Here is a 27,484-nt window from a genome sequence, read left to right on the forward strand (position 1 = left end):
TTTTTAGAGCAGAGAAGACTGGCTAGGGGTGGGAGAGAGCATGATTGAGGCATATAAAATTATGAGGGGTATGGACATGGTGAATAGAGAGCAGCTGTTCCTCTTGGTTAAAGGGTCAATTGCAAGAGAGCAATGGTTTTAGGGTAAGGGGCAGGGGATTCAGAGGGGATTTGGGAAAACGTTTTCATTCAGCAGGTAGTGGGGATCTGGAATGAACTGCCTGGGAAGGTAGTGGAGTCTGGAAGACTTATAACCTTTAAAAGATATTTGGATGAGTACTACAGATATTATAACATGCAAAGATATGGGACATGTGCAAGAAATTGTAATTAGCGCACTTTTGGTGGGAGTTATGTCGGTGCAGACTCGATAAACCAAAGGGCTTCTTCTACACTGTGTGAATTTATGACACTATGAATCTATAAGAATGGAAAAGGAACTGGATAAAGAAATGCTTACGATCTCAAAGACAAGGATTGCTTCCAATTCCTAGTGTGGGCAGAGATGTGGCTCTAGGATTGGATTTATAAACCATGCATGGACCCAGAGAACCCATGATCTGACATGAAATTTTCTCTGTGGACAATCGTAGTAGTTAGAATGATTGCTGACAATAATGGTCAAGGTGTTTTCATCAATCTGGAGGTAGGTGTGGAGAGAGCTGGTGATGACTAATCCATTAATTGGCAGAATCCACAGGGCTAACTCTAGCTTGTAAGCAAGCAGCAATGTGAGCCTTATTGGACTTGTCAAAAGATTCCAACAGAGGTGTAGTCTATTTAAGAGGGAATGAAGTCTGGGAATGCAGTGGTCAAGGTAGGAAGCTTGAGGAGCAATTATGTGATTTATGAAAACACAATATCCAAGAGTGAAAAATGCAAGGAATTATAATGATAAGAGAAATGGATGTAGGCAGGGTAAAGAGAAAAGAAGTGAAAAATCAGAAGAGCCTGGAAGTGTAAATAAAAATGATGGTCTTGGTGCAGCTGACAGGAACTTTACTGTTACTCTTTAACATTTGTCTTTAACAATTTGTCTTTAACTGAGGATTTTTCTTTCACATGAACAGAGAAGATGGTTGCTTCAGAATTTGAAAAAGGTAAGACAAAGGAAAACAAGCAAAAGTTATTTGAAATACAGAAGTAGTTAATGGACACATTTAGTTGCAGATCATCTGTATGAGCTTGTGCTAAAAAAATTGCAAAACTATAAAATAAGTCAGACATTTCTTCAGTCATCCATATGACTACCCAGGATTGGACAGATCCTTTTGGATAAGTCATGGATTACGGAGACTTGGTAATATATCCAATATGATGGGTGGACCTCAGGCCTGTTAAACCCGCTCCTGTATTTGGCGGGTGTCATTTCACCAAGGATGGGGTGCAGGGTGGGATCTGACTCCCATATATGGGAAGCTCAAACTGCACAGGGTCATTTGAATTCAGTTGCTGAGTTCATAATGATCACCTTTTCACTAAATTATAGGGTAGTTTTATAAGCATAAATAAGTTATGTGCAGCTGTGAAGTTATTTGAATGGCCTACCATTTAATTTCTTATCTTTTAAAGCTGCCTGTCTATGTCTGAGAGTGTTGCAAAAAACGCAAACAATCAAAAGCTATTTAATGGCCAGCAGTTTAAACTTTGTAAAACAAAACTGGTATGCCAATGCTTCAGAGAGTTGAAAAGGTCTGTTCCAGAAGTTTCAAAGGCAGTTTGTTGACAGAACACTAAGTGCTGTCAAAGTAGCATTACCAATGACTAGAAGTATGCTCCCGGTGCTATGAGCTTGTGAGGGTAGGAAAAGGAGGACAGAGCAGATGAATGCGTGGCTGAAGAGCTGGTGTATGGGATAAGGATTCACATTTTCGGATCATGGGAATCTCTTCTGGGGTAGAAGTGACTGTACAAGAAGGATGGATTGCACCTGAATTGGAAGGGGACTAATATACTGGCAGGGAGATTTGCTAGACCTGCTAGGGAGGATTTAAACTAGTAAGGAGGAGGAAGGGGTGGGACCCAGAGATGAGGAAAGAGATCAATCGGAGGCTGGTACAGTTGAGAACAGAAGCGAGTCAAACAGTCAGGGCAGGCAGGAACAAAGCAGAGAACAAGGTCGGACTGATAAATTAAACTGCTTTTATTTCAATGCAAGAGGCCTAACAGGGAAAGCAGATGAACTTCAGGCATGATTAGGAACATGTGACTGGGATATCATAGCAATCACAGAAATATGGCTCAGGGATGGACAGGACTGGCAGCTTAATGTTCATGGAATCAAATGCTATAGGAAGGATAGAAAGGGAGGCAAGAGAAGAGTGGGAATGGCATTTTTGATAAGGGATAGCATTACAGCTTTATTTAAGGAGGATATTCCCGAAGTACATTCAGGGAAGTTATTTGGGTGGAACTGAGAAATAAGAAAGGGATGATCATCTAATTGGATTTTATTATAGACCCCCTAATAGTCAGCAGGAAATTGAGAAACAAATTTGTGAGAAGATTTCAGTTATTTGTAAGAATAATAGGGTGGTGGTGGTAGATTTTAACTTTCCAAACATAGTTTGGGACTGCCATAGTGTCAAGGTTTTAGATGGAGAGGAATTTGTTAAGAGTGTACAAGAAAAGTTTAGGCAAGAACGTTCAAAAGCTGATTGGGAGCAGATGATCGCAGGGAAAGGGGTGCCTGGAAAATGGGAAGTCTTCAGAAATGAGTTGAGAGTCCAGAGACAGTGCATTCTTGTTAGGGTGGAAGGAAAGGCTGGTAGGTGGAGGGAATGCTGGATGACTAGAGAAATTGAGGTTTTGGTTCAGAAAAAGAAGGAAGCATATGTCAGGTATAGACAGTAGGGATCGAGTGAATCCTTAGAAGAGTATAAAGGAAGTACAAGTATACTTCATAGAGAAATCAGGAGGGCAAAAACGGGACATGAGATAGCTTTGGCAAGTAAGTAAGGATTAACCCTAAAAGGCTTTTATAAATACATTAAGGACAAAGGGTTAACTAGGGAATGAATAGGGCCCCTCAAAGATCAGCAAGGCAGCCTTTGTGTGGAGCTTCAGGAGATGGGGAGATAATAAATGAGTATTTTTGTATTAGTATTTACTGTGGAAAAGGATATGCAAGATATAGAATGTAGGGAAATAGATGAATCTTGAAAAACGTCCATATTACAGAGGCTGGATATCCTGAAATGCATAAAGGTGGGTAAATCCCTAGGACCTGATCAGGTGTACCCTAGAACTCTGTTGGAAGCTAGGGAAGTGATTGCTGGGCCCCTTGCTAGGATGTTTGTATCATCGATATCACAGGTGAGGTATCAGAAGACTGGAGGTTGGCTAACATGGTATCATTATTTAATAAAGGTGGTAAGGACAAGTCAGGGAACTATAGATCTTTGAGCCTCACACCAATGGTGGGCAAGTTGTTGGAGGGAATGCTGAGGAAAGGCAAGGACTGATCAGGGATAGTCAACATGGCTTTATGCATGGGAAATCATGTCTCATGAACTTGATTGAGTTTTTTGAAAAAGTAACAAAGAGGATTGATGAGGGCAGAGTGGTGGATGTGATTTATATGGACTTCGGTGAGGCATTCGACAAGGTTCCCCATGGGAAACTGGTTACCAAGGTTAGATCTCATGGAATACAAGGAGAACTCACCATTTGGATACAGAACTGGTAGAAGACAGAGGTGGGTGGTGGAGGGTTGTTTTTCAGACTGGAGGCCTGTGACCAATGGAGTGCCAAAAGGATCAGTGCTGTGTCCACTACTTTTCATCATTTATATAAATGATTTGGATATGATCAGAGGAGGTATAGTTAGTAATTTTGCATATGACACCAATGTTAGAGGTGTAGTGGACAGCGAAGAAGGTTACCTCAGATTACAACGGGATGGGCCAATGGGCTAAGAAGTGGCAGATGGCGTTTAATTTAGATAAATGCAAGATGCTGCATTTTGGGAAAGCAAATCTTAGCAGGACTTATACATTTACTGGTAAGGTTCTAGGGAGTGTTGCTGAACAAAGAGACCTTGGAGTGCAGATTTATAGCTCCTTGAAAGTGGTCGCAGATAGATAGGAGAGTGAATAAGGATTTTTATATGCTGTCCTTTATTCGCCAGATCATTGAGTATAGGAGTTGGGAGGTCAAGTTCCCGCTGTACAGGATGTTGGTTAGGACAGTTTTGGAATATTGTGTGCAATTCTGGTCTCCTTCCTATTGGAAAGATGTTATGAAACGTCAAAGGGTTCAGATAAGATTTACATGGATCTTACCAGATTTGGCGGATTTGAGCTGTAGGGAGAGGCTGAATAGGCTGGGGCTGTTTTCCCTGGATCGTTGGAGGCAGAGGGGTGACCTCATAGAGGTTTATAAAATAATGAGGGGTATGAATAGGATAAATAGACAAGGTCTTTTTCCTGGGGTGGGGGAGTCCAGAACTAGAGGGCATAGGTTTAGGGTGAGAGGGGAAAGTATAAAAGAGATCTAAAGAGCTAGTTTTTCATGCAGAAAGTGGTGCATATGTGGAATGAATTGCCAGAGAAAGTGGTGGAAGCCAGTACAACTGCAACATTTAAAAAGCATTTGGATGGGTATTATGCATAGGATGGATTTAGAGGAATATGGGCCAAGTACTGGCAAATGGGACTAGATTAGGTTGGGCTATCTGGTCGACATGGACGAGTTGGACTGAAGGGTGTGTTTCTCTCTGTACATCTCTCTGACTCTATTTTATTTCTGAGTGTATTCTATTTCACATCAGCATGGGTCCTGAGATTAACCCCAGGTCGATACTTGGTGAGATTATAGAGAGGGGTAAGGGCAAAGGGTGATGTCTGGGGTGTCATGGGTTAGCACAATTCAGCACTAAGTTGGAAAAGGGGCTACGAAGGGCTATTGGAAGAACAGTGTGCATGTTTTGGCACTAAGTAGGCATAGATAGGGAATGGGAGGCCAGTGAATAGGGTTTGACTGTGAAGGATTGACGGCCTGAAACGAGAGGAAACAACCGAGACAATATCCAAGTGAACCGAGGCAGGCTGATTAAAAAACTGCCTCAAAACTCAGCAGCCTCTCAGGTTGCCTCCGACAATTGTTTGGGTTTTATGGGCCTGAATTTGTCGTGCGCCCAGATTCCTGGAAAGATAAGCCTGCAGTTCACGGCAGTCTCTCCTGAAATAAGTGTCGGGAGTGGGGAAATTTCACAATTCCTGCTTACTGACTTGAGTGAAAAAAACAGACAAATGTTTCAGGTCAGTGACCCATCCTTGGATTCTGAAGATTGTGTGATCAACCCTAAGCATTAACTCTGTTGATTCCTCTCTCCACAGATAATGCCAGTCCTGCTGATTATTTTTAGCATTTTATCTTTGGTTTTATATTTCCAGCAACTGTACTACTTTGCTCTTAAATGTCACTTATTGACTTATGTTCTCATCAACAGAGTTCTTGAAACGGGAAGAGCAACGTTTGGTTCGAAACTGTAAGTTTTGTTGAGAGAAAGGTGAAATCAGTTGAATTATGACAAATTTATTCTCCAAAAATGCTTCTGAAAAATGTTACAGATGTTTCAAATATTGTTGTGAAGAAATATGTCACAGAATAAGAAAATTCTGACTTGAATTCATGAAGCATGGGATAGTGATCATTCAAACTTAAAGATTACTGTGAGGCCTGGATAGAGTGGACATGGAGAAGATAGTTTCTCCTAATTTATGGAACTAGGATCCGAGGGCATAGCCTCAGAGTGAGGGTATGACCCTTTGGAACAGAGATGAGAAAGAATTTCTTTGGCCAGAGAGTGGTTAATCTGTGGAACTCATTGCTATTGCAGGCTGTGGAGAGCAAGTCATTGAGTGTATTTAAGACAAAGATCATGATTTGGAGATGCCGATGTTGGACTGGGGTATACAAAGTTAAAAATCACACAACACCAGGTTATAGTCCAACAGGTTTAATTGGAAGCACACTAGCTTTCGGAGCAACGCTCCCGTCGCTCCGAAAGCTAGTGTGCTTCCAATTAAACCGGTTGGACTATAACCTGGTGGTGTGTGATTTTTAACTAAGACAAAGATAGCTTCTTTATTGGTAAGGGGATCATGGGTTACAGGGAGAAGATAGGAGAATGGCGTTGAGAAACACATCAGCCATGTTTATATAGCAGAGCAGACTTGATGGCCTAAATGGCATAATTCTGCTCCCTAATCTTATGGTCTAAACCTGAGCACTTCATAAATACCATGTCCACCTTTCAGCTTTTATTACATCCTTCAATAATATTGAAGAACGTTTGGGAACACAATATATCATCAAGTTGAAGAAACTTGTTTTGTTGTGATCGATCCAAATGCCTCCTAATTGGATTCTTCTTAAATTGGGGCTTTCTATGGCCAGTACTTTAAGTAGACTGGCTGATGCATCCAAAACTGAACTTGTACTCATGGCAACAGGGGTTGACAATGTTCATTGTGTACTGGCTACAAAATGTGGAAATTTTACCTTGTTCCTATTATATTGAAACCTAAGTGCACAAGTCATCTTGACAGCCACTGTGATGGGATAACCACTATTGTTCAGAACACAAATCTGCTCTACCAGATGACATAATTCTGTTGTGGTGTCCCAGGATATCCTAAGTCTCTGTCTGTTATGTGTTCTTGAGGGAATGACAATGAGCATAGTACACTCTGAGCCTTCCAAACTTCTTCCACATCCTGAGATGAGCCTATTTAATCTATTCATGACCCTCATGATTTTATAGACCTCTATAATGTCACCCCTCAGCCTCCGATGCTCCAGGGAAAACAGATCCAGCCTATTCAACTTTTCCTTATAACTCAAATGCTCCAACCCTGGCAATATTCTTGTAATTCTTTCCCGAACCCTTTCAAGTTTCACAACATCCTTCCAATAGGAGGGAGACCAGAATTGCACACAATATACCAAAAGTGGCCTAACCAATGTCCTGTATAGCCACAACATGACCTCCCAACTCCCATACTGAATACTCTGACCAATAAAGGCAAGCATACTAAATGCATTCTTCACTATCCTATGTTAACCTACACCTCCGTTCTTCTGACCAAAATACATAATCTCACATTGTCTCACACTGTATTCCACCTGTCACTTCTTTGTTGACTCTCTTAGCCTGTCCAAGACTTTCTGTAATCTTCTTGCTTCCTCAATGCTACCTGTCCTCCATTTACCTTTCTGTTATCTGCAAACTTAGCAACAATGCCCTCAGTTCCTTTGTCCAGATTGTTATTATATAATATGAGTAGTTGCAGTCCCAGCTGTGACACCTGGAGAGTTCCACTAGTCACCATTTCGAAAGTCAAATCTGTGTAATAACCTTCATCACAATACATCTGTCTTATATCCAGATGTTTCAGGTCCAGTGACCTTTCTTCAGTACAGCTGAAGTTCTGAAGAAGAGTCACTGGACCCAAAATGTGAACTCTGCTTTCTCCCAATGGATGCTGCCAGAACTACAGAGCAATTTGTTTTTGTTTCTGATTTCCAGCTTCCGCAATTGTTTAGTTTTTAGTATCATTTTTTGCTATTGGTTGTCATTTGTCAGTGAACATGTGCACATCAGACTGCAAAATATTCCTTAAAAAAGTGAAGAAAATAAAAATAAACAAAATGACATATCGATGTAAGACAGCAAAAGAAAGTTTCAACCTGTTTCCCAATGATATCCTTTACGGATACTCAATCTTAGGGAAACATCACTCCTATATTAACTCTTAAAATTTTTACTTAATTGAGTCGTTTCAGTTCTACTTTGTGGATGACTGAGACAGTTTAATGACATCATTCCAAATCTACTATGACTGATTTTTAAATAAAAAGCCATGCAGTTTCACTAGTATCTTGTAGAGAAGGAAATCCACTACTCTTACCTGGGCTGGTCTGCAGGTGAGAGCTGAAAATGTGTTGCTGGAAAAGCGCAACAGGTCTGGCAGCATCCAAGGAACAGGAGAATCGACGTTTCAGGAACCTGAAGAAGGGCTGATGCCCGAAACGTCAATTCTCCTGTTCCTTGGATGCTCCCTGACCTGCTGCGCTTTTCCAGGAACACATTTTTCAGCTCTGATCTCCAGCATCTTCAGTCCTCACTTTCTCCTGGTCTGCAGGTGAGTCCACATTCAAGGGTGATTATGAAATGGCCCTGGGAACCCACTTTTTCAAGGGCAATTAGGGATGGACAAATGGTGGCGTTACCAGTGATACCCACATGAATTAGAAAGAATGGTGCCAGTATTATTTTGGTCCTTACAATTTCAGGGGCAATCTAATTTGTTACTTCTCTGGTTATGGGATATATACAAAATGATTAGATTACTTACAGCGTGGAAACAGGCCCCTCAGCCCAATAAGTCCGCACCGACCCGCTGAAGCGCAATCCACCCAGACCCATTCCCCTATGTCTACCCCTTCACCTAACACTACGGGCAATTTAGCATGGCCAATTCACCTAACCTTCACAGTTTTGGACTGTGGGAGGAAACCGGAGCACCCGCAGACACGGGGAGAATGTGCAAACTCCACACAGTCAGTTGCCTGAGGCGCGAATTGAACCCGGGTCTCTGGCGCTATGAGGCAGCAGTGCTAACCAGTGTGCCACCGTGCCGCCCACTAAGGAGTGTGGAGGTTTATTCAGAGATCATGGTTCAATTCCCTGACCTTCACGCTGGTGGGCACATACCCTCCTCCACTTGGCCAAGTCGTCATACAGAGATTTAGTACTTGTGGGGTTATTAATTCAAGCACTTCTACTTCGCTCCCCCCTCCTCCCAATAAAAATGCTACATTCTGCCTGATGGCCTTGCCAGGTGGCTCCAGAACCCATCACCGTTGCTAAGTTACTCACACTTTCCAGCACCTGCACCATCATGGAAAACCTGCTGTGGGGGTGCTGTGGTGAATCTGTGGAACTCATTGCCATGGAAGTCTGTGGAGGCTAAAGATTGAGTGTCTCTAAGTCAGAGTTAAATAGGTCATTGATTAGTAAGGGGATCAAGGGTTATGGGAGAACGCAGGAGAATCGGTTTGAGAAACATATCAATCATGATCGAGTGGTGGAGCAGAGTTGATGAGCAGAATGGCCTAATTCTGCTCCTGTATCTTACGGCTGATGATAAATATTTTGCTGACCATTATTGTCAGAAAGTGGCCTTTTGTTCCCCTTGCTCCAAGACTGACCTGTAATGAAAATGAAGTATTTTGGAATTTTGCAGTAAGCTATTTGACTTCTGAAACAGAGATAAAAACAAGGACTGTAGATGCTGGAAACCAGATTAGAGTGGTGCTGGAAAAGCACAGCAAGTCAGGCAGCATCCGAGGAGCAGGAAAATCGACGTTTAGGGCAAAAGCCCTTCATCAGGAATAGAGGCAGGGTGCCCGCAGAGTGGAGAGATAGATGAGAGAGGGGTGGGAGTGGAGTGAAAGTAGCATAGAGTACAATAGGTGAATGGAGGTGGGGATGGAGGTGATAGGTCAGAGAGGAGGGCGCGGGAAGTTAGCAAAGAGTACAATGGGTGAATGGGAGTGGGGATGAAGGTGATAGGTCAGAGAGGAGGGTGGAGTAAATTGTGGAAAGGAAGATAAGCAGGTAGGACAGGTCATGGGGACGGTGTTGAGCTGGACAGAGAGACAGACGTGTTCATTGGAACATGAAGGATGGGCCATTTGGGTGAAATATGAGGGAGACTTAAAGTACAGGACACTCATAATAATTATTGACATGAATTTCATTTTACTTGTACTTCTTGTCTGTAGTTCATGTGAGCTGATTGTTTCTGTCCCCTGTCTGCAGTGAAAATTGAAGAAGAAGCTGCAAAAGCAAGAGAGGGTAAGTTCAATTTAAGGAAGAAAAAATGACAAACAGAGGTTACTTGTAACTTTAAAACATTATTCAGCACTCAGCTTGATCTGTTTGGTTCAGTGTTTTCAATGCTCATGGATTGTTCTTGTCTGTCTGCAGCACCATGTCAACCAGCAGCCGCAGAAGCAGCAGCAGCGTCACCACCACCACCACCACCTCCACCACCTCCTCCTCCAGAACCTGGTACATACCATTTAGATTTTTAGCTAGAATGGTAATGAGAAATGTAGGCCTTTTTAAGATCAATGCTTGTTCTGCTATTGTGCAACGTTAAGAAATAGTGTGCCAGTAAATATTAGAGACAGAATCTAAAAATAAATCAAGGGGAAGTGTTGAGTGGGTTTAATGTCACATCATTATTTAAAATGAAGTCTGGATTTTCATTACAGCAAACAGCCTGTCCATCATAGCAAAATTACAGATGTGGCAAAAATTGGGAGTTCCACATCCAAACAGAGCACATATGATTTCAATGTGTGCCAATAGAACTGAGTAGCATTTTGAATACACATATCACACTGAGGCATCTGCCTCCATGCTAGTGTAATTTTGGTGTCTAAAGTACAAGATACACACATTAAACCTGATGGAAGCAAGTCTGAATTTTGTGGAGTATTCTGGATATCCAGGTCAACCTTTTAGATACCTAAAGTGTCCCTTTGTGTATGACCCAGGGATACTTTGAGAGAGACCAGGTGCTCCTTTGGGAGAATTAAAATGCCTCTGGCTCACTATACACCTCCAGGATTTGTCTCCCAAGGCTGACCTGGACTCAGTCTGTCTCCCATGGCAGGCCCTGGTCCTTGACTTGCCTGTGGGATTAGCTTCCCATGCCAGCATGGTCTGCCCCTGGCCTGCCTCCAGGTCTTGACTCCCAGGTTGGCCCAGGGCCCAGACTACTGGGGCTCACCTCCTCCATTCTTTCTAGGGGTGCCGGGGATGGGAGAGGAACTACAGAAAAGGGAAGAAAGGAAAGGAAAACAAACTGGCAAAACAGAGATTCTCCGGCAGGAGAGTGCTACTCTGCTGCCATCTTGCAACGCAACATTGACATTGGATCTCACTAGTTCTCATGGCATCATGTTGAGTGGAAGCAAGAGGCCCTTTGCTGATTAACCCCTACTGGCCACCCTATATCGACAAATCAGCATACCTCCATGTTTACCTCCATGTTAAGCTTGGCAGCACTGAGGCTAACAGGGTTAGAGAGCATATTCTTGGTGGGAGACCTCCATGGACGTCATGAATAGTGGCTGAGAAGCACCACAAATGGCCAAGCTGGTCAATTCCTGAAGGACACTATGCCCAACTTGGTCCACAGAGGGTAGTGAGGCAATCAACAAGAAGGTAAATCCTATTTGACTTCACTTTTATCAATCCACCTGTCACAGATGCAAACTTCCCATGTACACTTTGAGGTTGTTGTCTCTCTTATTGCATGACACTACCATTCGTGCTTCAGAGGATAGATTTAGAATGGATCCACCAGCTCAAAAAAGATAAATACATGAGATGCCTTGGGCCATCAGCACCAGAAATTTATTCAACCACAGCTTGTAACTTCTTAGAGTCATAGAGTTATACAGCATGGAAACAGACCATTCCGCCCAACTCATCCATGCTCACCAGGTTTCCTAAACTGAACTACTCTCAATTGCCTGCATTTGTCCATATCCTGCTCAACCTGTCCAAATGTCTTTTAGAATCATAGAGCATGGAGATGACAAGCACGGAAACAGACCCTTTGGTCCAGCTCCGCCATGCAGTTCAGATACCCTAGATTAATCCAGTCCCATTTGCCAGCACTTGGCCCATATCCCTCTAAACCCTTCCTACTCATATATCCATCCAGATGCATTTTAAATATTGTAATTGTACCAGTCTCCACCACTTCCTCTGGCAGCCCATTCCATACACGCACCACCTTCTGCGTGAAAAAGTTAACCGTTAGGTCTCGTTTATATCTTTTCCCTCTCACCCTAAACCTCTAGTTTTGGACTCTCCCACCACCAGGGAAAAGACCTTGTCTATTTATCCTATTCATGCCCCTCATGATTTTATAACCCTCTAAAAGGTCAACCCTCAGCCTCTAAAGCTCCAGGGTAAACAGCTCCAGCCTATTCAACCTCTCCCTATAACTCAGATCCTCCAACCCTGGCAACATCCTTGTAAATCTTTTCTGAACCCTTTCAAGTTTCACAACATCCTTCCATTAGGTTGAACCCATCTCTACTATGTCCTCTGGCAACCTGTTCCATATAAGCGCCACCCTGTACGGACCCCTCAGGTCCCTTTTAAATCTTTTCTCTCTCACCTTAACCCTGTGCCATCTAGTTTTGTAGTCCCCTACCCTGTGGAAAAACCTTGTCTATTTATCCTATCCATGCCACCTCATGATTTTATAAACCTCTACAAGGTCACCCCTCAGCTTCCTACACTCCAGGGAAAAAACATTTCCCAGCCTGTCGAGCCTCTCCTTCTCATACAAATCCTCCAGTCTTGATAAGATCCTTGTACCCTTTCCAGTTTAATAATATCCTTCCTACAGCAGGGCAACCAATATTGTACGCAGTATTCCAAGTATAACCTTACCAATGTCACGTACGGCCGTAACATGATATCCCAACTCCTATACGCAATGCCCTATACGCAACTCCTATACCTAATGTGCCAAACACTGTCTTCACCACCCTGTCTACCTGTCATGCCACTTTCAAGAAAATATGTACCTGAACCCCGGGATGTCTCTGTTCGACAGCATTCTTCAGGGCTCTACTATTAGCACTGTTAGTTCTGCTCTGATTTGTCTTACCTGAATCTTGCGGCCCAGTATTCCAGCAACCTGTTGTGGTGGTCTTGAAGCATTATTGTCTTTCTCGACTCAGAAGCCATGAATTGAAGGACTTTGTCTTAATTTCTAAAATTCTTTTTGTTATCTATGCCTTCTGTTGTTAATATAAGCACTGTGTTATGTTGATGTAAACACTTTTCACATTTTTTGAAAAAAAAAGTGACAATAAATTATTCAAGTACATGTATATCCTGTTAGTCAGAATCCCTTCCAACAATGTACCCACCGCTGATGTTAGGCTCACCAATCATGGCTCGCTGGCTTTTCCTTGCAATGTTTCTTAAATAATGGCATAACATTAGCCACCATTCAGTCTTCCGACACCTCACCTGTGGCAGTTGATGATATAAATATCTCTGTCATGAGTCCTGCAATTTCTTCCCCGAGCTTTCAATATTGCCCAGTATACATTTGATCAGGCTATAGGGATTTAACAACTGTTATGCATTTTAAGATCTTCAGCATATCCTCTTCTACAATGTGCAATCGTTCCAAGAGATCACTATTTATTTCACCAAGTTCCCTAACTTCCATGTCTTTCACCACAGTAAATACTGATGCAAAGTATTTGTTTGGATCTCAACATTTCCTGTGGTTCCATACATTGTTGGCCTTATTGATCTTTAAGAATGGAATAGCCTTTATTGTCACTTGTACTCAAATTATTGCAGTGAAAAGTTTGTAATGTCAACCCTTTGCCTCCATTTTAGGTACTGGATACCTGGGTGTAGATACTTTAAGCATTTGATACAGAATTGAAAGAGTTTAGCTGGATGTAGATTTGCTCTCTGAGCTGGAACTCTATCAACAAACACATTGACTTGGATCCTATTTACCACCCCCTGAGAAAAAGAACAGGAAATGATACCTTCATAGGAAATGATGTCACCACAGGAAATGATATCACCAAGCCTAGAAGCCTCAAGCATATAAATAGAAAGGAGGCTTCATCACCAGTGCTTCATTCGGAGGCTCACTGAAGATGTTACCTAGTATTCTGACGAAATGTCTGAAAACGAATCTTCCAGCTCAGAGAGCAAACTTACATCCAGAACCTCAACCTGAGTTACAAATCTTCTCAAAACACGCTAAAAGGTTTAGCATAGGAGTACAACATTTTAAAAGTGCTCAACTTACTCAAAGTCTAGAATAAGAATAAAAGTTTTCAATTATAGTCCGTTTTACTAAGTCACGCCCGTTGGGCTTCAGAACATGAAGCCTTGCTGCCTCCACATGATGGCCTTTAACCTGGATTCACCTCTGGGCCTCACATCCAGGAGATGTCTCCCAGGCCAGCGTGGGCTCAGACAGCCTCCCACTCTGGGCTCCAGCCCTTGACTTGCCTCTGGAAATTGTCTAAGGGGCGTTATTCTTTCCCCCAGTTACTTTTTTTGGCCTTAATATACTTGTAGAATCCCTTTGGATTGTCCTTAGCTTTTCTGCCAAATCTATCTTATCTCCCTTTTTTGTCTTCCTGAGTTCCCTCTTTAGTGTACTCCCACACCTCCTGTACTTTTCAAGGAATTCACTTGACCCCAGCTGTTTAAATCTGACATATGCCTCCTTTTTCTTGACTAGAACTTCAATACCTTTAGTCATCCACTTCTGCCAGCTTTGCCCTTCACACTAACAGGAACGTTCTGTCCCTGAACTCTCATTATCTCTGTTATGGACTAGGGCAGCCCACTCAAAATATTCTTAAACAGGCAGCCCCACACCATAAGTTTGCAATTTGTTTCAGTAAGTGCACAGTGAAAAATTACCCAGAGTAAGATAGCTTGGTTGACTACTAGATTTTAAAACAGACAAAAATTTATTCACCAAGTTATGCAATGAAACACAAAGAACAGAATAAAGAACCCCTGCAGAACTCAACTTATCCAACTAGACAAAAATGGTTTCCGAATATACACAACAGTCCCAATAAGCAAACTCCCTTTAATAATCAATATAAATGGAACACATGCTTATAAGGTTGAAGTTGAAGGGGAAAGAGAGAGAGTGAGTTTCCACACAGCTCCCTGTTGAACCTCTCACCAGGTCAAACTGAACTAAATCTGCTTAGCTCAGGTCAGCTGGAGAGCTGACCACTCCCCTCTCTTTATACAGGTCACCTCTAAGGCATGACCACTTTGGCCTGAAGTCTCATCTGTTAAACAAAAGGCCTCTCAAAAACCTTTTCATCTCTGTAAGAAGCCTGGCCCGGTTTATTGCCCCTCTGAGAAAATCAAGGACAGAGTCTCCTTGAGCCAAGGAGCAACTTTTAGGAAAAAAAGGACTAGCTTTATGAAATCTCGCTTTTGAAATCCTACCACACTTTTGAAATGTTCTGTCCTTTGTCCTCAAAATTGGACTTGCCCTAATTTAAGCCTTTAACTTATTGATCAGGCGTCTTCTTTTCCATAATTATATTAAAAATAATGAATTTATGGACATTGGTCCCAAAGTGCTCTCCCCCTAACATCTCAATCACTTGCCTTGGTCTTGTCATTCTGCCCTTCCTACCATTGTTATTAAGCCAAGGGTTCAATCTTGGTATAGTGAACTTTGCAAGCCAGTAGCATCACGCGGTGTACCTAAAGTCCATTTCCTAACCTGGTGAAAATGCAACTCAGAATGTTGCTAAATATGGAGGCATGTTGTCAAAGCTTCTCATCAAGACAGGTTGGCTCTGTTTGGCTGCGATATTGCCACAGAGAAAGCACAAGGCTACATCTAAGATAAACAGCATAAACAAAAAAAAACAATAGACCATGTTGGTGATCCATAGCTAACAGATGACACCTGCAGTCTGGTCACATGCCATTGTGAATTAACCATTGTCATCCTCAACGATGGAGCAGCCCATCCAAACACAAGGCTGAAGCACTTAGAATCATAGAGATGTACAGCACAGAAACAGACTCTTTGATCCAACTCATCCATGCCAACCAGATATCCTAAACTAATCTGGTCCCATTTGCCAACATTTTGCCCATAACTCCATAAACCTTCCTATTCATAAACACATCCAGATGTCTTTTAAATGTTGTAATTGCACCAGCCTCCACCACTTTCTCAGTTTGCTCATTCCATACACACACCACCCACTGTGTGAAACAGTTGCTCCTTAGATCCCTTTTAAATTTTTCCCCTCTCAGGCTAAACTTATGGAGGTGTAAAAACTGCACCTACACCTCTCCTCACCTCTGTCCAAGGCCCTAAAGGATCATTTCAAATCTGGCAAAGATTTTCCTGCACATCCACCCACCTCATTGATTGCATCCATTGGTCTCCTCCACACTGGGGAGACAGAACGCCAACTTGCGGACCATTTGGGAATGTCTCTAGACTGCATACACCAAAAAACCCCAGTGCCCTGTGGCCAACTACTTCAACTCCCCAAAGACATGAAACTCCTGGACCTCCTCCACTGCCAGATCAAAGCCACCTGCCAAAAGGAGGAAGAATGCCTCATCTTTCCCCTCGAACATCATCCATACAGCATTAACATTGACTTCACCAGTTTCCTCATCTCCCCTGCCCCCACCTCATCCCAGATCCAACCCTCCAACTCGGCGCCACCCTCTTGGCCTGTCCTAGTTGTCCATCTTCCTTCCCACCTATCCACCCTCCTCACCGACCTATCACAATTATCTCCCACCTGCATCCACCCATTACTATCCCACCAACCTTCCACCGCCCCCACCCCACCCCCATATTTATCTCTCAGCTCCTTTCCCCCTACACATTTCTGATGAAGTGCTTATGCCCAAAACATTGATTCTCCTGCTCCTCAGCTGCTGCTTGACCTGCTATGCTTTTCCATCATCACACCTTTTGACTCCCCCTACTTGCAGCTACCTTAAGTTAAAAGTGCCAACTCTTGAGGTCCCAAATATGTTAAATTCAAGTCTTCAGCCAATTTGTTTTAGTCGACATCATGTCAAAAAATGCCAAATACTACTGGATGCTGCAAAGACAGTGAACAACATTCTGAACCCCTGATGTAGCTAACCTTATAGCCAGCATCTGAGGAGTAGTAAAATCGATGTTTCAGGCAAAAGCCCTTCATGAGGAATACAGGCAGAGTGCCTGAAGGGTGGAGAGATAAATGAGAGGAGGGTGGGGGTGGGGAGAAGGTAGCATAGAGTACAATAGGTGAGTGGGAGATGGGATGAAGGTGATAGGTCAGGGGTGGAGGGGGGCGGGAAAGATGGTGGAGTGGATAGGTGGAAAAGAAGATAGGCAGGTAGGACAAGTCATGGGGACAGTGCTGAGCTGGAAGTTTGGAACTAGGGTGAGGTGGGGAAAGGGGAAATGAGGAAATTGTTGAAGGCAACATTGATGCCCTGGGGTTAAAATGTTCCGAGGCAGAAGATGAGGCATTCTTCCTCCAGGCGTTGGATGGTGAGGGAGCGACGGTGAAAGAGGTCCAGGACCTCCATGTCCTCGGCTGAGCGGAAGGGGGAGTTGAAATGTTGGGCCACAGGGCGGTGGGGTTGATTGGTGCGGGTGTCCCAGAGATGTTCCCTAAAGCACTCTGCTCGGAGGGGTCCAGTCTCGCATTGGGAGTAATGGATATAATAAATGATATTGGTGAATGTGCAGGTAAAACTTTGGATGTGGAAGGCTCCTTTGGAGCCTTGGATGGAGGTGAGGGAGGAGGTGTGGGCACAGGTTTTGCAATTCCTGCGGTGGCAGGACGGGAGGGTGGGTTGTAGGGGGGCATGGACCTGACCAGGTAGTCACGGAGGGAACGGTCTTTGCGGAAGGCGGAAGGGGGTGGGGAGGGAAATATATCCCGGGTGGTGGGGTCTGTTTGGAGGTGGCGGAATTGTTGGCGGATGATTTGGTTTATGTGAAGGTTGGTCGGGTGGAAGGTGAGCACCAGGGGGTTCTGTCCTTGTTACGGCTGGAGGGGTGGGGTTTGAGGATGGAGGTGCGGGATGTGGACGAGATGCGCTGGAGGGCATCTTTAACCACGTGGGAAGGAGAATTGCAATCTCTAAAGAAGGAGGCCATCTGGTGTGTTCTGTGGTGGAACTGGTCCTCCTGGGACCAGATACGGCGGATGCGGAGGAATTGGGAATAGGGGATGGAATGTTTGCAGGAGGTAGGGTGGGAAGAGGTGTAATCCAGGTAGCTGTGGGAGTCGGTGGGTTTGTAAAAAATGTTGGTGTCAAGTTGGTCATCATTAATGGAGATCTCTGTCTTTCTAATGAAAATAATCCAAATCTACTCAACCTCTCTTGATAGCTAGCGCCCACCACACCAGTCAACATCCTCGTAAACCTCCTCTGCACCCTCTCCAAAACATCCAAGTACTTTTGTTAATGTGGTGACCAGAACTGTACGCAGTATTCCAAATGTAGCCAAAGCAGTCTTTTACAACTGTAATAAGACCTGCCAACTCTTGTACTCAATACCCCGTCCAATGAAGGAATGCATGCCGTATGCCTTCTTGACCATTCTATCGACCTGCGTGGCCACCTTCAGGGAACAATGCACCAGAATATCCTGATCTCTCCGTGCATCAATTTTGCCCAGGACTTTTCCATTTACTGTATAGTTCACTCTTGAATTGGATCTTCCAAAATACATCACTTCACATTTGCTCGGATTAAATTCCAGCTGCCATTTCTACACCCATCTCTCCAATCTATCTATGTTCTGCTGCATTCTCTGACAGTCACCTTCACTATACTCCACCTATCTTAGTGTATCTGCAAACCTGCTAATCAGACCACCTATACCTTCCTCCGAATCATTTATGTGTATCATAAACAACAGTGGTCCTAAAACAGATGCCTGTGGAACACCACTGGTCACAGTTCTCCATTTTGAGAAACTCCCTTCCACTACGCTTCTGTGTCTCCAGCTGCCCAGCCAGTTCTCTATCCATCTAGCTAGTACACCCTGGACCTTATGCGACTTCACTTTCTCCATCAGCCTACCATGGGGAACCTTATCAAACACCTTACTGAAGTCCATGTATGAGACGTCTACAGTCCTTCCCTCATCAATCAACCTTGTCACTCCCTCAAATAATTCTATTAAGTTGGTAAGATATGACCTTCCCTGCACAAAACCATGTTGTCTGTCATTGATAAGCTCATTTTCTTCCAAATGTAAATAGATTCTATTCCTCAGTATCTTCTCCAGCAGCTTACCTACCACTGACATCAGGATCACTGGTCTATAATTACCTGGAATATCCCTGCTACCCTTCTTAAACAAGGGGACAACGTTAACAATTCTCCAGTGCTCCGGAACCTCACTATGTTCAAGGATGCCACAAAGATATCTGTTAAGGCACCAGCTATTTCCTCTCTTGCTTCCCTCAGTAACCTGGGATGGATCCCATCTGCTCTTGGGGACTTGTCCACCTTAATGCCTTTTAGAGTACCCAACACTTCCTCCCTCCTTATGCTGACTTGACCTGGAGTATTCAAACATGTATCCCTAACCTCAACATGTCCCTCTCCTCAGTGAATACTGATGCAAAGTACTCATTAAGTATTTCACCCATTTTCTCTGAATCCACGCATTACTTTCCTCCTTTCTCCTTGAGTGGGCCAACCCTTTCTCTTGCTCCTTATATATAAATAAAAGGCTTTGGGATTTTCCAAATTCTGGCTGTTACTGCTCTACCAGTTTACTCTCAAGCATTAGAAATGTGCTGTAAGGTATTGTGAATCGTGCTATCAAGTAGCATCTATAGAGAAACACCCTGCTCAGCCTGGGTTCTGTCACAATGGTTTATGCTTGGGCCAAATCTGTAATAAGGTCAGGAACAAACAATTCAAGAGATGAGATAGACATTCCTTTACATTAAAAAGAATTGAGCCTCACAAAATTGAAATCAGTGGGAATCAGGAAAAACAAGGAAAATAACAAGTAACTGGGAGTGGCATGGTGGCTCAGTGGTTAGCAGTGCTGCCTCACAGCACCAGGGACCCAGGTTCGGTTCCAGCCTTGGGCGATTGCCTTTGTGGAGTTTGCACATTCTCCCTGTGGGTTTCCTCTGGGTGCTCCGGTTTCCTCCCACAGTCCAAAGATGAACAGATCAGGTGAATTAGCCATGCTAAATTTTCCATGGTGTTAGATGCATTAGTCAGAAGGAAATGAGTCGGTGTGGGTTACTCTCAGAGGGTCAGTGTGGACTTGTTGGGCCAAAGGGCCTGTTTCCACATCTAGGGAATCAATTAATTGATCCGTTCCTGCTCATAAAAGTAACAAGAATGAGGGAGCATATTTTTCAAGTGATGTCGAAAAGAAGCAAGGGTTATATGAGAAATACTTTTCACTCGGTGAGCAGTTAGAGTGTGGAATTTACTGTCTAGAGATCATAGATTCGTAGGGGTTTACAGAATGGAAACAGGTCCTTCAGCCCAAGTTATCTTTGCCACCTAGTTTTCACAATTAAACTAGTCCCATTTTTGTGCATTTTGTCTATATCCCTACATATCCCATCCATGTACCTATCTAAATGTTTCTTAAATGACAAACTTTTACTCACCTCCACCACTACCTCAGGCACCCTAAATCTATGCCCTCTACTATGGGGAAAAACTGTCGGCTATCTACTTTATCTATGCCTCTCATGATTTAGTAGACCTCTTTAAGGTCACCCCTCAGTCTCCTATGCTCCAGGAAAAAGGTCCCAGCCTATGCAACGTCTTATAACTCAAATCTTCCAGTCCAGGTAGCATCATAGTAAGTCTTTTTTACACTCTTTCTAGTTTAATAATACACAACACCCAGGGTATAGTCAACAGGTTTATTTGGAAGTACTAGCTTTCGGAGCACTATTCCATGAGGTAACTAGTGAGGCAGGATCATAAGACTCAAAATTTAGAGTTAAAGGTCATAGTGTTGTGCAACTGATATATATTGAACACACCTAGATTTCTGTTAAGTCTTTCATTTTTTAGAATGGGTTGCAGGTTGTGACTCATTAATGTATAAATCCCAGACCTTCTTTCAGTCACACTCCCGAGATAACTTAAGATTTTATAAAAAAAGGTGACATCTCAGTTCAGACAATGGTGATTGGATAGACTCTATCTGTATTCCAACTTTGAGTCAGACTGGTTCTATGTCCAAAGTAGGAATTTATAAAATGCCACAAGGATTGACTGCCTGCAGATTGAACAAAATAGAATGTACCTGCAAATACAATCCTGCAAATTCAAATTCACCCTATAGACTTTGAGTGGAGCTGCAGGAGATGGGGGAGGTACTAAACGAGTATTTTGCATCGGTGTTTACTGTGGAAAAGGACATGGAAGATATAGAATGTAGGGAAAAAGAAGGTGACAGCTTGAAAAATGTCCATATTACAGAGGAAAAAGTGCTGGATGACTTGAAACGCATAAAAGCAGATAAATCCCCAGGACCTGATCAGGTGTACCCTTGAATTCTGTGGGAAGATATGGAAATGATTGGTGGGATCTTGCTGAGATATTTGTATCATCGATAGTCACAGATGAGGTTCCAGAAGACTGGAGGTTGGCAAACGTGGTGCCACTGTTTAAGAAAGGTGGTAAGGACATGCCAGGGAACTATATACCAGTGAGCCTGACGTCAGTTTTGGGCAAGTTGTTGGAGGGAATCCTGAGGGACAGGATGTACATTTATTTGGAAAGGCAAGAACTGATTAGGGACGGTCAACAAGGCTATGTATGTGGGAAATCATGTCTCATAAACTTGATTGAGTTTTTTGAAGAAGTAACAAAGAGGATTGATGAGAGCAGAGTGTAGACATGATCTATATGGACTTCAGTAAATCATTTGACAAAGTTCCCCATAGGAGGCTGGTTAGCAAGGTAGATCTCATGGAATACAGGGAGAACTAGCTATTTGGATACAGAACTGGCTTAAAGGTAGAAGACAGAGGGTGGTGGTGGAGGGTTGTTTTTCAGACTGGAGGCCTATGACCAGTGGAGTGCCACAAGATCAGTAGGGGGTCCACTACTTTTTGTCATTTATAAAAATGATTTGGATGTGAGCATAAGAGGTATAGTTAGTAAGTTTGCAGATGACACCAAAATTGGAGGTGTAGTGGTTAGTGAAGAAGGTTACCTCAGATTACAACGGGATGTTGATCAGATGGGTCGATGGGCTGAGGAGTGCAGGAGGAATTTAATTTAAATAAATGCGAGGTGCTGCATTTTGGGAAAGCAAATCAAGGCAGGACTTATACACTGAATGGTAAGGTCCTGGGGAGTGTTGCTGAACAAAGAGACCTTGGAGTGCAGGTTCATAGCTCCTTGAAAGTAGTCGCAGGTGGATATAATAGTGAAAAAGGTGCTTGGTATGTTTTCCTTTATTAGTCAGAGTATTGAGTACAGGAGTTGGGAGGTCATGTTGCGGCTGTACAGGACATTGGTTAAGCCACTTTTGGAATATTGCGTGCAATTCTAGTCTCCTTGCTGTCGGAAGGATGTTGTGAAACTTGAAAGGGTTCTGAAAAGATTGACAAGGATGTTGCCAAGTTTGGAGAATTTGAGCTATAGGGAGAGGTTAAATAGACTGGGGCTGTTTCCCCTGTAGCATCGGAGGCTGAAGGGTGACCTCATAGAGGTTTACAAAATAATGAGGGGCATGGATAGGATAAGTAGACAAAGTCTTTTCCCTGAGTTGGGAGAGTCTAGGGCTAGAGGGCATAGGTTTAGGGTGAGAGGGGAAAGATATAAAAGAGACCTAAGGGACAACTTTTTCACTCGGAGAGTGATGCGTGTATGGAATGAGCTGCCAGAGGAAGTGGTGAGGCTAGTACAATTGCAGCTTTTAAACGGCATCTGGATGGGATATGAATAGGGAAGGTTTGCAGGGATACGGGCAGGTGGGACTAGATTGGGGTGGGATATTTGGTCGGCATGGACGAGTTGGACTGAAGGGTCTGTTTCTGTGCTATACATCTCTATGACTCTATGAATTATGTGTGTGTGTGCGTGTGAGGGACTGGGAGAGAATGTGAGAGAGTGTGTGTGTGTGTGTGTGTGTGTGTGTGTGGGTGTGTGTGTATGTGTGTGTATGTTTAGGCGTGAATGTGTGAGTGTGTGTGTGCATGCTCTGAAGAATGTGTGCATGAGTGTAACAGAGTATAAACCTGGATGTGTGGGTGAGAGTGTGTTGGGTGAATGTGTCTGTGTCTGAGAGATAGTGTGTGTATGAGAGTGAGTCTTCGTGAGTGTGGAAGCATGTAAGAGTATGTGCATAAGTGTGCTTGTGCGTGAAATGTTTGTGAAAATGTATAATGTAGTGGGGTCACCTGCAGTGTGGCCTGGCCTGCATGTCACACTAATGCATTGTCTGAGCTGAGATGTCACCTTTTTTATATAAAACAAGTTATCTTGGGAATGTGACTTGAAAGAAGTTCTGAAATTTACATATTAATAAATCAATACCGACATTCCATTCTAAAAGATGAAAGACTTAACAGCAATTTAGGTGTGTTCAATATATCGTATCAGTTACATGACACTATGATCTTTTAGATATAAATTCTGTGTCTCATGATCATGTCCCATTAACCTGATGAAGGAGCAGCTCTCCGAAAGCTAGTACTTCCAAATAAACCTGTTGGACTATAACTTGGTGTTGTGTGGTTGTTAACTTTGTCCACCCCAGTCCAACACCGACACTGCCACATCATTGTTTGATAATATCCTTTCTATAGTCGAGTGACCAGAACTACGGGCAGTACTCCAAATGTGGCCTCACCAATGTTATGTACATCTGCAACAAGACATCACAACTACTATACATATTGCTCTGACCAATGAAAGCAAGCATGTCGGAAGCCGTCTTCACCATCCTGTCTACTTGTGGCTCCACTTTCAAGGAGCTATGACCCTGTACCACTTGATCTCATTGTTGTGGAGGTGTAGTGGAGGCAGGTTCAATTGAGGCATTAAAGTTAACATTGATCGATGATTTGCATATAAGCATAATGCAGGGGTATGGATAAAATGCAGAAGATTGGCACTAGCTAATTATACTCATTTGAAGAGCAAGTGAAGGCATGATAGGCCGGATAACACTACACTGTTAGAGGTTCTCAGAAAGTGTCTATGGCTCAATCATCTTCAGCTGTTTAATCAATAATATACCTTCCATTATAAAGTCAGGAATGGGATGTTCATTGATGATTACACAGTTGCTCCTTTTATTGAAACAGCCTGGGTCCATGGGCAGGACCTGAAGAATGTTCAGACATTTATGGTTGATAAGTGAGAAAAAATATTTACACTACATAAGCAGTAAACAATAGTTAAATATGAGAACTGCATTGAGCTTTAAACTGCTGTTTATAGTGCTCACGACAAGTCAATTATGAAGATGTAAAACTTGGAATTGGAGCTTATACAATGTTATTCTGAAAATATCCTTTACACAGTCCTATTTGCTTTTGAGGAATTAGCTGCTTATTACATTTGTTAAATCATAGCAATCAGAGGTGGCATCTTAACCAGTGCATGAAAACTGCAAATTACAAAGCTGCTATTTTGAACAACAGATAGTGAAAATGGATACACTCTAAAATGTTACAGCTTGGGCTCCAGCTATCCTTTGAAATACCATGTCTTGTTTATGTTTTATATTCATTTTCAATTTGAGTACTGCAAATCAACATTGAAACATTTGATATTTTAGGAATTTTGGACAGCTTTATTGTGTACAATTTGCACTGATTTCTTGTACTTTTCTCTCTTGCAGAGGGAGCAGAGGGCGGTGGTAAGTTAAAAATTTGTGAATTGAAATTTTGGCTGCATTTTTAAAAAGTGCCACACACAATATTAAGATCTGATTTTGTGGCCTGCACATGTTGGGTCAGTTGAAATTTAAGACGAGATTAACACGTATTTTTTGGGTACAGGGTTCAAGATATACAGGAGTGACAAGAGAATTTACTCTTGCAATCTGCAAAAGAGCCTGTGAAACATAAGTGGGCAAAAAGATGTGAAACTCAATGCCAGTGGGTTGCCTTGTGTTGAGTGGTTAGAATTTTAATTTTGGATATGGAATATGGAAAATTTATTTATAATAAAATACAAAATCATCTTAGATATAAAATTATTGATAGAAGCTGAATACCAGTTCCTTGCTCATGGATTCCAAGGTTAATAGTATACATACAACCTTTTGTATTTGTGGTCCCTTTCTATCTAAAGAAAGAAACCTTAAAAAAATTCAACACCGATACAAAAGTAATGCTACGATGTGAATGTATCACCTTCTAAAGAAGTTGGTGAGAATGAAAAGTGGAGTCCTGAAAACCAAAATGGAACCATTGAGAAAATCTCCAAAAGAGTTTTTGCAAAGGAATTTTGAGCCCTAGTTGGGCAAAGACAATAAGGAATTTGGAAAATAGGCAACAAAACAGAGCTTTGTTATAGATCAGCCATAAGCTTATTGACCATTAGAGTGGGTTTGAGCTACTGTTCGTCATACACTACTTTCTTATATTACTTGCAGAATTCCTTATTTGTACTCATGTTGGTTTCACTATGTGTGTGGGAGGGGGTACATGCTGACTAATTGCTTTTATTATGTGTGAAGTGCACATGGAGCAGAGGAGGTAGGATCATAGAGGAACATAGGAACAGGAGTAGGCCATTCAGCATTCAGCCCCTCCATTCTGTTCCACCATTCAATGAGATCATGGCTGATTAATGGCCCAACTCTGTATACCTGTCTTTGGCCCATATCCTTTAATTCCTTTGCTTAAAATAAAATCCATCTCAGTTTTAAAATTAACAACTGATCCTGCATCCATTTCCTTTTCTGGAAAAGTGTTTCAAATATCCACCATCCTTTGTGTGTCGATGTGCTTCCTAACATCTCTTCTGAGCTGTCTGACGCTTTTCCACCGCCACACTTTTTGACCTTGAAGACTTCAGTCAGAGCACCTCTTAACCTCTAAATTCTCAACAAAACAGGCCTAATTTAATCTGTCCTCATAACTGAATCCCAGAAGTCCAGGTGTCATTTTTTGAAACCTATGTTGTCCTCCCTCCAAGACCAATATAACCTTTCTATGGTGTGCTACCAGTACTTCACCTGGGGTCTAACGACTGTTTTGTATAACTGAAGCATAACTTCTGCATCATTATCCTTCAACCCTCTAAATAAAAGGCCAGAATGGTAAATTCCATCTGAAATGAAGAAAGAATTAAGCCAGTGTTTACTTGTGTTTTGATAACCCGGTATAAATTGGTTTTGTTGTGATATAGTATTTGATTGCAGTGAGCAAAATTTAAATAAAAACAGAAATTGCTAGAAAAACTCTGCAGGTTTGGCAGAATTCTAGTTCTGACAAAGGAGTTCCTGACCCAAAACTTTAACTTTGATTTCTCTCCACAGATGCTGTTAGACCTGCTGAGCCTTTCCAGTAATATCTTTTTTTGTTTCTGATATACAGCAAGCGTAGGTTCTCCTGGTTTGTATTTGGCAAAATTTAAACATCAATGTTCATTATGTTTTCTCAACTGTCTATAATACTCTCTGAAAGTCCACTATAAAGGTTCAAAAAAATAGAATCGGAACTAGTGGTTGAAAAGCTTTTAAATGATTTCACTATCTCTGCATTTTACTAAGTGTTTGCTTTAGTGCCCTTGATAAACTGTGACAGTCAGAAATATTGTCTCGCCTTCTCCATTTCATAATTAGGTCATCTTATGTGGAGAGCTTAATCTGTCAGGCTGTGTAATCTCCAGAGTTTAGAAGATGGTCTAACTGAGGCATACAAAACGATTTACAGGGCTTGGGTGGGGGAACTAGAATCAGGAGATATGTCTCAAAATGAATCCAAGATGAATGAGAAGGATTATCTGCACTCAGAAGGATATGAAACTTTCGAATTCTGTACCCTGTAGGGTTGTGGAATCCTGATCATTGAGTTCTTTTTAGTACAAAGTTAGGTAGATTTAAAAATATGAAAGATATGGAATGTTATGGGATATTGCAGGTAAGTGGTGTTATAGAACATAGAACAATACAGTAGTGCAGAACAGGCCCTACGACCCTCAATGTTGCGTTGACCTGTGAACTAATCTAAGTGTTGAACTACAATATTAGCCATGTCCAAGTGGAATGACATAGTTGGGTTGAGGGGCAAAGTGGCTTACTCTGGTTAAAGATGATATTAATGCAATAGTGAGGTAACATATTAGGTCCAGTGAAGTGGAATCTGTATGGGTAGAGCTTAGAAACACCAAGATGAGGAGGTGGAGGAGGAGGTTTGTACATTTACCCCAAAATATAGTCGCATTGATGGAGAAAGCATTAAACATGAATTATAGTTGTAAGCAATAAAGGTACAGCTGTAATATTGGACAGCTGTAATCTGCATGTAGATTGGACAAATCAAATTCATAAAAATACCATTGGAGAGGAAAAATTCCTGCAGTGTGTATGACGTGTTTTTTGGATTAATACATTGAAAAACCATCCAGGGAACAGGCCATCCTAGATTGGATATTGTGTCATGAGAAAGGAACTTTTGAAATTTAGGTGTGTGAGGTCCCTAGAGGGAAAACTGATTATAATATAAAATAATTCTTCAAAGGCAGCATGACATTGTTGATTCTGTGTCAAGAACCTGAATCTAAACAGAGGAAACTACAATAGCATGAAATGAGAGCTGGACATTATAAGTTGGGGAGTATTATTCAAAGGGATAATGGTGGATAAACATCGAGTCATAGATATGTACAGCATGGAAACAGACCCTTAAGTCCAACT

At 42.3% G+C, this 27,484-nt stretch overlaps 1 protein-coding gene across 1 annotated transcript in view; it reads left to right on the forward strand.

Annotated features, from left to right (window-relative positions):
* LOC140480292 (uncharacterized) overlaps positions 1-27,484 on the forward strand; it is a 142,495-nt gene that overhangs the window by 70,144 nt on the left and 44,867 nt on the right. Inside the window, exons 13-17 of the mRNA XM_072574996.1 lie at positions 1,070-1,099; positions 5,452-5,490; positions 9,832-9,867; positions 10,000-10,083; positions 24,458-24,475. Coding sequence (XP_072431097.1) covers positions 1,070-1,099; positions 5,452-5,490; positions 9,832-9,867; positions 10,000-10,083; positions 24,458-24,475 — 207 coding nt within the window. The remainder of the gene's footprint in view (positions 1-1,069; positions 1,100-5,451; positions 5,491-9,831; positions 9,868-9,999; positions 10,084-24,457; positions 24,476-27,484) is intronic.

This window comes from Chiloscyllium punctatum, chromosome 8, assembly GCF_047496795.1.
Source record: "Chiloscyllium punctatum isolate Juve2018m chromosome 8, sChiPun1.3, whole genome shotgun sequence".
Classification (NCBI taxonomy): Eukaryota; Metazoa; Chordata; class Chondrichthyes; order Orectolobiformes; family Hemiscylliidae; genus Chiloscyllium; species Chiloscyllium punctatum.